General features: G+C 41.6%; 1 protein-coding gene across 1 annotated transcript in view; it reads right to left on the minus strand.

The window, feature by feature from the left end:
* BAZ1A (bromodomain adjacent to zinc finger domain 1A) overlaps positions 1–12,253 on the minus strand; it is a gene marked incomplete at both ends in the record, with an annotated part of 53,366 nt that extends 41,113 nt beyond the window's left edge. Inside the window, 2 exons of the mRNA XM_079536908.1 lie at positions 5,024–5,302; positions 12,141–12,253. Coding sequence (XP_079393034.1) covers positions 5,024–5,302; positions 12,141–12,253 — 392 coding nt within the window. The remainder of the gene's footprint in view (positions 1–5,023; positions 5,303–12,140) is intronic.
* Positions 12,254–12,518: the final 265 nt, after the last annotated feature.

The following is a 12,518-nucleotide window of genomic DNA, read 5'->3' on the forward strand; positions in this document are numbered from 1 at the left end:
CATGGAAACCATACACCTATTGAAGATAGCTGGGCAAGTACAATACTTATCTTGGATTACTGGAAAGTTTTAAATAATTTTCCTAAATACAATTTAGGAAAACCCCAAACAAAGGGGTAACATTTTGGTGAGTTGTATTAACTTGTCCTAGTTCTCAGCAGTCAGTTACACATATTATCAAGTATAACCTGGTTGGCAGGTCAAACAACGAAGTTAGAAAGCTAGCTATAATCTTAACTCTGGTAAGGATATTTTCTCCCACCCCAACGTCATTATCAGCCAGGCATTGTAATGGTAGCAACATGCTCCCACGTGTTGCTGTTATGACTTAGAGAAGAAAACAGAAGTTTCTAATTGACCTAAAGCAGTGATTAATCCACTATGAACAGTCCTAAAACATTAGGACATCAGCAGAACAATTGGTGAGTTAAAGAAGTTTTGTTTCCAGACAATTTAATTCCATGATTATCTACATTTTATACAGCTTGGCAGTGGTCAACATTAGATCGTTCAGAGCACAGAAAGGATATTAACCTGTATCTCAGATGAAAGGATATTAACCTGTATCTCAGATGAAAGGATATTAACCTGTATCTCAGATGAAAGGATATTAACCTGTATCTCAGATGAAGCAATCTTCCTCACAGAGAACACTATCTACTGCTTCTGTAAGTCGGTTTCATTTTTACAAACACTACATTCACTTCAAGCATTCTGGTATTGCTTGCTTAGAGATATTGGGCAAGTATTCTTTCGCAGTGGTGTCATCTAGTGGTCAAATTAAATGAAAAGTATATTTCCTTTTTGTATCTGCCATTTCTGTATGCTTTCTTCTTTCTTATTCCCTACATTTTAGAAACCTAGTTCACTTTGCCAGCTGACTACTTTTTTTTTTTTTTTTTTTATTACGCTCCATACTAACCACTGGACTACAATCAGAAGTGCCTTAACATCAGTGAGGATAGGAAGGTAACACCTCATAAGCTCTTTATTAAGAGTGGGAGAGGAAATCAAAGAGCTGGTAAAGTTGTCCAACATAAAACCTCTGATCTTTTTATTGCTCAAGCCAGACTGCAAGCTTACAGATTAATTAATTATCACACTGCTCACTCAGTTACCCAAATAAAGGCAGATGTTATTTCTTTTAATAGCATCCAATCTCAGAATACTGATAAATCACAACTTGTTGTTTATACATGCTAGTTTCCTTTTATTTATTTATTTTTTTTAAAGGCAGCACTGTTAAACTCAAGTTAAAAGTCATAGGTCCTGCTGTTGAGTTAATCACATTGTATTAGCTCTTATTTGGTTGTTATTCAGCCTATTCAGGCATTCATGGATGTTTCAGGTAAGGCTTCCAACACCACAGGTAACTGAATTCAGATTTTTAAGATTTTGTAAAGCACTTCAGCAAGTTTTAAATAATAATAATGCAGCACAGGACTAAGACAGCAAGACAAAAACCTGCAAGATATGCCATTCTTTGCAGAAAAGACAGATTAGTACACACAGGTACTAAACTACACATTATAAAGCACAAATATAGTGATTCCAGTGCTGCAATAAAGTATGAGATAAAGCATTAGCTGCTTATTTAACATCTTAAGTGATGATCAATAACATGAAATATTACTCTCATTCTCCCCTGTAACAAAATCTAGAAAAAGTTTCTATGCCTTTATCAATAAATAGCTTTCCATAAACAGTAATTTGACATTCTAAGTAACAGTATTTATTGACAGCTGTTCTCAATGCCTTAGCAACAAAAGTTTATAATTATTGGAAATTAAAGTTTCTAGTCTATATAATAAGAGTTTCTAAATGATGTTTCAAAAAAAAGTGATTGCGTCTTTTATGCAAGCAGCACTACAAAAACACACAGAGCTCTTACAGTTCTTTAAGTATTAATCTGAGCACCTCCCTTTTTGAAAGCATGGCACAGCTGCCACTTTGGAGGAAGGTCAGCCCAAGTTTAGCCTGAAAAGCGGAACACAAATAAACAAAGGCAGGCTAGCTATTTTTAAACTCTATATCATCTGAAAGAGTTAAAGTGCAAACAGAATTATCTCCTTGCTGCTTCTACTAGACTACCAAATTGCGTGCATCATTTTCACAGACTGCCTGACCAAGCCAGGATTGGAGACTTCTCTGCAAATTCTCATTCTAGCCAATAATGACTGTTACAGCACTAGATATACCAAAGTAACAGGAAGGACAATAACTCCCAAACTGTTTGAGCTCCTCCTACCAGACCTCAGCAACAAAGTGGAAGCCAAAAATTCAAAACTGAGCAGTGCAATGATCTGCTAGAAACAATAAGAGCACAACAGGCACATAATAAGACCAGGAAAAATCACTGAGACACAACATTGTGTAATAACCAGAAAGCACAGGTACAATACAGGAATTCTCAGTCTCAGAAGTCTTTTGCCAAGCCTCTGGACAAAGCACGGCCATTCTTACCCTTCCAGATGACCTGTCCATTCCTCACCAGTGTTACAGAATGCTTCTTACACTCAAGATAAAAGCACATTCTTTAAGACAAAACATTAACTTTTCTAGTGTTTACATTCTCTTCCACTTACTTCACTGAAAATATAGGAAAGTGCATCAAAGTAATCTATCCTACAAACAACTGCATGCACAAAGTTAGGAATGACATCAACGCTTAAATTACTTAAATAACCTTTATTTACCCAGTTTTGTAGTGTAGGCTTCACATTAAAAGATGCAGGGAGCCCAGATAATAAAACAATCCAGCTGATGTTCCATGTGCAGACAGCTTCATATATTAATGCAATTTACAGCAACCCTACACAAATAAGGTTTCATGATCTGCCTAATTCCGTTGGTCTCATGAGATCCTACATCACTAGAGACTGACAGGGAACATTTTTGCTAAAACAGACCATCAAAAACGTAGCTCCATATGGCAAACACACAAATCACTTTGTTGAACAGCAATATTATTAACAAGTAACATGAGTTAGTGTGCATAATCCTCAATGCAGTACTTCAAAATATAAGTCGAAGTCAACTCTCAATTGCACAGCAGAATAACTACAAACCACCTCTTCGATTTATATTATTTAATTATTCTAAGCCTAAAAATGCCATTACAGAAACATTTAATTTGCATGTTTCCTAAACTTAATAAAGACATGAAGCAGCTCCCTGTTATACATTTGTCCAGAATATCAGTGGCATACAGTTAGCTATGGAGAACTCTATGCTTCATTTTAACAAACTATACTCAAGCAGCTTAAAATATAAATTCTTTAGCAGTTTAGGTAAAGATGGAAAGAAATTTTGAATGATTGTCTAACCCACCCCAAAGGCTTAAGAAATTTAGCTTAGGTATTATTAATAAATTTTCTTGTGAAACTGGAACATAAATATAAATTATTGAATATACTGCTTATTCAAAATTATGGAAAGATGCAAGACTGAATCAAAGGCTAGTTAAAAAAAAAAAAAAAAAAAAGCAAGCTATCTTTATGAGATAGAAACATATCACACCTTTACCTGAGCAGAATTCAGCCCACAAGGTAAGCAGAAACCATTTCCTTTGGGAAAACTTAAAAATGGGTTTATGATGTTGTACAAATGAAACTGAAATGGATTCTGAATTTCAAAAGATGTCATACATACAAATCTTTCTCATTTCTTCATACAAGACTATTTTTCATTTCAGCTTTGAAAAGCTAAGATACACATAAATATTTTAGTGAAGAGTTTAGAAAAGCAACAGAAAGATGGGAAAGCTGCTCCTGGGGGAAAAAAAGGAAGTTGATTTTCTAAAGCATTTGTTGAGATAATAATTTGGAAACTGACAGTATGTTCAAAGATTGAAAACAAACACATTTCATTCGGCAAATGAAAATGAACAGGTAAATCACAGTTACAATTCATAATATTCGGGTTCCTGATTAGAAAGGGGAAAAAAAAAAAAAAAAAGAAAAAAAAAAAAGAGAATATAGAGTAAAAATTTATTCCCTAAGCAAGATTACTTTGACACTAAAGATGATGTAGGTCTACTCACTAGACCAGATGGGAAAAACAGAAACAAGCTTTGGATATATATTTTCCATACACAGAACAGCAGCTCTACCAACATTCTTGTGCAGACTTTGCAGACTGAGACTTCGCTGGTTGAAAAGAACAAAAGCTTTCCATGACTTCCCTACTTTTTATTAAGCACAGGTCCACATAAAATACACATCCACAAAAGGTTCCTTGCAAGTTATCTACTGCAGCACATGAACAGATATTCCCTTTTAACAAGGTCTGGATGAGATGCTAAGAAAATATGCTTTTATTCTGCATGGGTTATCTGATGACTATATTGAACCACTCTATTCCTACCACCCAACATACACAATGTTATGAAGCCCATAGGGTGCGCCTCATCTGTTCTGCAGTGTAAACTTGCACCTTTCTCCTGACAGAACAGAAAAGCAAATCACAGATAATCACCTATTACAGGTATTTCACAATTCATTACCTCAGAATACAATTACAATTTTAGTGACTACTTGGAAAATGAAAATCCAGTTCTAATTGATTCTTTAAGCTTTCTTTACTTCAGTATACAAAATATCATTCAATTGACTGTGTCCTGTATGATTTCTTCAACAATTTCACACCATTTTTAACTCACGGTTTCTCCTAGTTTCTAATTGGATCTCATTCTACAAGCACACTACCTTCCTCACACAGGTGTGCCAAGGGACTACAACTTTTCTGCAAACCCATCACTGGAACTGAAAGTCTTCTGCATCAAGACCGGAGAGAACTGTCCTGCCTCGAGAGCTGTTTCTAAGCTAAAGAATGAGATACTAAGCCCAGAAACGCAATTCTACTCCAACATAATTAGAAGCAGTAACAGTGTTGCTAGTTTAAGCATCATCTGACTTCCGGTGAGTTTGACAGAATTTATTATTCTGATTTTTGGCTTAAAAGAAGCACACAAAGAAAAAGCCCACAGACTAAAAAAGAAACGTGTTATTTTAAATAGACTTACCTTTCACCATTACTTCTAATCATTTCCACTGTTTCACCAACAAAATACCGATCCTTGACATATGCGAAGATTTCATCACAGATCTCATGAAGTCGTGAGCGATGGGTAAGGGTGGCCAAGTAGAGAACTGGAATGATGAGCGCCTCTGGAAAACTTTGAAGATTGTGCCTGGCTTTCTTCTCCGATTCCAGTGCTTCCTGATATGTGAGTCCTGGTTTACCTGTGACTGCACAGCTCCATACAAGGCTGTTACACAGAATTGTGCGCTCAAAAAAATCACTGAAAAGAAAGGAAGTCAGAAAGAGAAAAAGAAAATTGTTATCTTCCAACAGTTTCAATTTGATCCCTGTTTATAAAGCAGCATCTTCTGTTGTAAGTCTCAATTTAAAAAACAGTTCTACATCTATGCCGGTTGCAAACACCATCAAGGTTTATTTATCACTTCTTAAGCCTTGGCTTCATAGATTGTTATTGTAAAAACAAGATTTCCTCTCACTACAGATGACATTTTATTTATTTATTATTTACAAGCAAATTTCACATGTAAGCGGCCTTATGCACAAGAATAATCACAGTGGGTTTAGCGTGTCATGTTCTCATTGCATTTCCTGTATTTCCACAAAAACTAGCAGGAGGAGGGTCTAAAACTGTGCAGAGAGAGCAACCTTAAGATCACAGAAACATGCTGAAACTTGAGTATGTTTCAGATTTGGAGTGCCCTAGCTCACATATGAAAACATGTGAGAGGTAAAAAAAAAAAAACAACAACATAATGTCTAGTACTTCTCTAAATAGTTTTTATTCCTTCACTGTTTGCACTGCTCTTAGAGAAACCACCACACTATTTTTTCACAGATCCTTCTCCCCTCCTGTTCCATTAGCAAATACTGATTCTCTTCCTTCCCTGTACTTCCAACTGATGCCAAAAACGCAGTGCTATTATTGCTTACTTACTGGTTATTACACTGGGACCAAGAAACAAAAGCTTTCATTTTCTGAAAGAAGAGCTTTTCAATTTTTGACAGGTATCAAAAAAAAAAAAAAAAAAAAAAAAAAAGTGATTTGTTAAAACACTTTTGAGATCACATAGCTGGCAGAGCTATTCACAAAACCCTGTTAGAATACCATGTGCATCAGTGGTATGACAGCAGAGCATTTTCTCAGTGCGTTCCAGTTCTGATGATTATTTTGATTTGCCTTCTTTTACAACTCTTTACAGATCAGTATTTATAAGAGTGCAACATACAACATGAAAAAAATCTGTTTGTTTCCTTGTGTTAGCTTAACAGAGCTATTTCAAAGCACACACACAACACTTTCAGAGCATTCCACAGCACTTGAGATAGCCACACTGAAGTTCATTCCTTTAAGAAAAATTACAGGGTGTAGTGCTGCTGTTTTTTTTAAGTGATAGGACTGTTCAGATCATTCTCATAACAGGGTTACAGAACTGCACAGCTCTCGCTTGAAGTTCTTTGTTGCAGGCTCCCCACTAACTCACACTGACAAACATGCATCAGCCACACTGATGATGATATTCACTGCAGCTGGACAGATGCAACAATAACACATTGAAAATGAAATGGAAACTCCAGATTAAGGACAATGGAGGGTCCTGGCTCAGATAATCCTTTCTGTAAGAGCAGAGGATTCCTCTGAGCGAGAGAAGGATGCTTGAGGAAGAATATCAGCTGTGACAACAGGAGAATTAGAAGAGAAGAGGAAAAGATGTGGGATGTTATTCATATAACACAAATTATACTTTTTTTTTTTTTAAAAACATTTCTTCTGCCTGCTTAGTATATTTGATAACATACAATCTAAGGCCTGAAATAACTGACAATTTGGTTTTTGCTTCCTCTAAACAAAAAATGGAGAACAAAGAAAGACAGAGAGACGAGATAAATTATTCTCCACTATATGAAGAACAGATGGCTGTTGGCCATACTGTGTATGGAACAGAAAGAATATTCCTTTTCTTCAATCAACCATATTGAATCCAACTGGGTATGAGCAAAATATGAACCATTATTGCTAAAGCTCTAAACAGTAAGACTTTTTTAAGATCAGTTTAGACTTAATAGGTATCTTTAAATTGATTTTTTTTTTTTTTTTAAAAAAAAAAAAGAAAGGGGTGATGGAATACACAACACATCATTCATCTAGGTCTGTTCCTCCCTACATTTCACTACTTCTGTGTGAGAAACACAGCAATTTTAATTAGCCTTACTGACTGCATTGGATAAACGTTTACACAGAATCACAGAATTGTAGGGGTTGGAAGGGACCTCCAGAGATCATCGAGTCCAACCCCCAAAGTCTCCATCATCTCTCTCTACATACACTTCTGCCTCACTTAACAAAGAGGTTCTTGATAATTACCAAGAGTTATTTAGAAACAGATCAGAATATATGTTCCAATAATGACCAAAGAAAGAGCAGAAGCTGAAGCAGGCAGTATCCCTTGAAGGGCTGCTGCTGTTCCCTGTGTGGGGACACTAGGTGCTCCAGCTATTTAAAGCTGCAGTATTGAACTTCTGGGGGGAAACTTTTTTTTTTTTAAACTCATGATTATTACAAGTGCAAAATTCTAAGATTACTTGAATTGAGACATATTGGAGGAAAACCTTTTTTCATTCACATACAGCGCTCTGTGTACCTAGCTTCACTGTAGCTCATTTCCTCTTCTGTTTTGTATGGATTTTTGCCCCAAAAAGTTACAAAGGAGAAAAAAAAAACCACACCAAATAAATGGGTTTTAGTTTTGAAGGCATTATTTGTTGGTAGCCAGTCATTACACATCACACATCAATACCATCTGTGGCTTAGTCTGTTAACACAGTTTTATTGCAATGTTTTAATGATCTCACCATCTCAGTTTGAGAGAAGAGAGAACAATCACAACAGCAGGTTTTATTGGTGGCACTGCTCTCCCCGCCTCTGCACTACACTCCAGCCAACATGAGAGGATTCACAGAGATCATACACAACAGCCACCAAGCAAGCAATTGGTACCAAGCAGTGCTGTACTTCCTCTGCCCGCAAAAAGCAGCAGGGCACTCAGCCATATTTGACATTCAATTTCAACACACACAGCAAGTGCCTCTGCTGCTCATAGTCTTAAATACACCCTTATCAGGGGTATTACAATTTCGGGACTTTTGCGCTGTTTCAGGGCCCGCACAACCCTTGGCAGGGTTTAGGAGGAAGCCCACAGATGGCAACACACTGAGCTCACCCAGGTGCTTCCTGATCAGATCAAGGTGCTGCACCAGGAGAACCCAGCTGTGGGTACAGTAATTCACACTGACTCTCAGATGGACACCTGTTTGCACTAACGTGACAGAATCAGTCCTCCATGCAAGGTAAGCTAAGCAGCAAACCATTTGGTATTTGGTAGTTCCACACTGCTTTGTGAGTACTGGACAGAAGGCAGTTTATTAATTAGTGGAAAGAAATAATTCTGGAAGTAAACTACTTGGAGTTTCTGTGCTGACTGCGCTTGCAATGGATATTAAAATAAAAAAAACAATCAAGCACAGCAGTAAGAGATGGCTCTTGCCTTAGCTAACCAAGAGTTGTCATTATTGAGTCTAAGCTCTGCAGTATTTTTAGTACTTCAAGCACATGCTTGTTTCAAACAATTTTCATTCATTTTTAACATATATTAAAAACAAGTCAGAAGAGAACAAGTTTTGTGGTTTTTTTTTTTTGTTTTTTGTTTTTTAAACAGAAGAATTATACAACAGAGAATGTAGAACAGGAGAAACTTATGCTAAGGGAGATTTAAGAGAGAGGAAAGAGCAGAAAAATTATATGGCATGGCTGATCTGTGAACAAGATTATTTCTAATACTGAAGCCCTTATCCACATCTAACATATAATCTATGTAGTCCATGTTACCAGCATATTCACAGACAAACTCTCCCATCCAGCATCACAGAAGTGCTTATGTACTCAACCTGTTTCCACAAGTGGTCAATAGTACGTACTGCGTAGTGTACAAAAAAAAAAAAAAAAAAAAAAAAAAAAATCGAAACAACTAAAGAGACATCTATTCCCCAACATTGACAGATTAATCACACATTAATCTATTTCAAATTGAGGACTTTTTCTTCAACAAAACAGAAAAACCCATCTAATTAAGCTAGGTATACTCTAAGAAGCCTTTTACACAGACCTCCTTTTGACTTTCACCTGGTGTCCCACAGGCCAACCTATTAAAGCTTTTTTCAGTAAGTTCTAAAGATGCAGAACTCCCTTCACTCACCACATTCCTACCGATGCAGAACTCCCTTCACTCACCACATTCCTACCATTGGTCTCTGTACTATTCCGTTTTTCTCAGCTCCATTGAATTTTCTCTTAAGGTCAACTGCCTCTTCAAACAAAGAAAAGAAAAAAATAAAGAGTTCCTACCTTTCAGACTGTCTTCACAAGCAAGACTTGCCATACTCTGCCAGTAGTTCTCACTGCACATCTCAATTAGCTGTTCACAAAGTGCCAAGACCAGCAACAGCATCTCACTGTGCACCCCCACACACTCCTAACTTGTTTTTCCTACCACCACTCCTGAGACTCTTTGGCTGATTCTCCCCCATACCGACCCCATGGCAGGGACTAGAAGGAAGCATTAAGAACATCAGCTCCCTACGCCTGCTGCTCTTGATAAATACAACTGAACATCACCATCTCACTGCACCTTCTTCTAAAGGATTGCAAAATTGTGTGATGGTATTTCTCATGAAAAAGGAAATGGATTCTTAACAGGAAGGTCACTTTACAGAACAGCAGTCTTGCCAAATTCTGCTTGCATTAGCATAAGGATTTCTTACACAGGAAAGAATAATGCTACGTATGATTTGTACTCATCTCTACTGGTGCTGTTGCGAGCATAGAAATAACTCTTCAATGCCCTAAATTTGTTCAAAAAAAAAAAAAAAAAAAGAAAGAAACAATTATCAGTTCGTAGTAGGTAACTGAAGTGCTCATATACATGAGGTAAATTCAGGTTACCCCATTTATCAATGCAGCCTATGTGAGATAGTCAGATTCTTTTTCTTTTACACTCTCCCTTCAGAAAATTCAAGTTATTATAACAAAAGTAGATTCAGGGAAGATTAATTCAGGCAACAGCTTTCTTTCATGAAACGACTAGCACCATTTTCAAGAAGTGGTCCCTGCATATTGCCATTACCCTAACTGCTGCTGTTTGGCAAGAGGGCAATATTCTCATTTCACAGCAGCCACCTGAGGCACTGCTTTGTAGCGAGATCTGTGGTCCAAGAGAGGGTGGGCGCCTACAGAGCTTGCCGATGTTCCCTGGATCATATCACCACCAACTCACCTTCGTCTGAACACACCCAGCCACAATACAACAACATACCATGTAAAAAGTACTCTGCTTGTTGCTGCAAAGCATCCATTTTATCCAATGCAGAAAAATAATTATTAAAAAAAAAAAAAAAAAAAAAAAAAAAAGCAAAGATTTCTGCAGGAAAGGCAGAAGTACTTCCCCAAACACCATATCCCAGCCCCGACCTCTGGTCAAGCCACACACTGGCACCGCTAGGGATAGCCTGTGTGAACAAGTTTAAATTTATCCCTTCATTCATACGTAGGTTAAATATAGGAATTGGTTCCGCGTTAAACATTCACCACACTGTGCCAAAGCTGAAAGATACCTTTCATGCTAAAATTTACTCTAAACTATAAATACACCAGAAACGTATTAAAGAGCAGTGCCAACAAACGCACGGGAGCCACCCGATTACGTGACGGCCATGCAGGTAACCAGAAGGGCAGTTTCGGACACACGGGGCCGCCGCAGCCGCGCAGCCATCCCCGCAAGCGCCAGGCGGTTACCCAGCCTGGCCCCGGCCCGGCTGTACTCGGCGAGGTGCATTTGAGTAAGAAAAACAAGTCTAAGCATGAAAAAGATCTAGGTGTGCTCTAATTTCGTATGCTGCAAACGAGAAGCATTTCTGATTTAATCTCATTAGTCTGCGCGTCTGTTGTGCAGACAAAAAAGGGAGAGCTCGGCGCTGGGGCCGCCACGCAGGTGGGACGGAGTCGAGCGGCTCCGGTACACGGAGCCCCGCGTCCAGAGGCGCTGAGCACTTTTCCGCCCATTGTTTTGACAGCGCTGACACCAACTTAGGGACGACCCCTCCTGCGCTAACGACAGCTCCTCGACTGCCGCCGGTCATCGCATCGATAGAAAAGAAAAAGAGAACGAACGGGGAGGGAGGGTTGGGGGGGCAGCGAGAGGACCGTAACCAGAAGGAGCGGGGGACAAGAGTCCCCGCCGGACGAGCGCTCCACCACCGCTCCGTGCCCCCGTTCCTTCGCCCCGCCCGGAAGCAGGTGCAGCGCTGCGGGCTCCCGGGGCCGGGCCGCGTCCACCCGGGTCAGGCGGCGGGCCGGCAGCCGGCGGAGGGCGGGGCGAGCGCGGCTATGGGCGGCGCGGCGGCTCTGACACCGGCCCGGGAGAGGGTGCCGGGAACAAGAAGCTCTACGCGGCCCTGCGCCGGCCCGGAGGCTCGGCGCGCTCATACGCACACACACGTACACACACACACACACACACACACACACACACACACGCAGCAACAGTGCGGCGGGCGCGTGCCACGCTCCGCGCGCGGAGCAGCCGCCGGATCCCGGGCCCGGCGCGCGCGCGGCGGCCGTTTGTTGTTGCCGCGTCCCGGCCTAGCGCAGCACCGACACGCGGCGAGATGGGGGGAGGGAGCAGCGGCCCGGGGCTCAGCGCCGCCTCCCACGCGCGCAACTTTCACTTCCCCACGGAAGGAGCCGGGCTGCAGCCGGCCGCCCCCTCCCCGCCTGCCATTCTCTCCCCGCGGAAAGACGGGGCTGCGGGATCCCCCCGCCGAGCGGGGAAGGGATTCCCCCGGCCGGGCCGGGAGATCCGCCCTCTCCCCCCCACCCCGCGGCGGGGCACGGGCTCGGCGCCAGCCGCGACCCCTCCCCGCCGGGCGCCCCGCGGCGCTGCCGGGGAATCCCCTCCCTCCTCCTCCCCGCCCAGGTGTCAGCCGTTGGGGGTAACCGCTCCCGGCCGCGGGGAAAGGGGGGGGTGAAGGGGGGGGAAACGGCTTACTCGTAGTCCCTGAAGATCTCATTGGTGACCCTGCAGTAGAACACGCGCTCGTCCGGCCGCAGGTCGGCGGGGGGCTTCTCCCTCACGAAGGGCTTTCGGTGCAGCAGCGGCATCGCCCCGTTCCGTTCTCTCCTCGCTGCGCCGGGACCCGGAGAGAAAGGAGAAGGAGGGAGGCGGTGAGCGCGGGCCCGGCGCGTCCCTCCCCCACGGGCGCCGGAGAAGGAACGGCAGAGAGCGGCGGCACGGCAAGATCCGGCGGCGGCCTTTTGTGTGCCTGACACGCCGCTGCCTGCCTGGGACTGCGCGGGGAGCGGCGGCGGATCCTTCCTCCCCCGCCTCCTCCCGCCGCTTCACAATGGGGCCATGACGCCGAGCGGC

Source organism: Tetrao urogallus, assembly GCF_951394365.1.
Source record: "Tetrao urogallus genome assembly, chromosome: 6".
Classification (NCBI taxonomy): Eukaryota; Metazoa; Chordata; class Aves; order Galliformes; family Phasianidae; genus Tetrao; species Tetrao urogallus.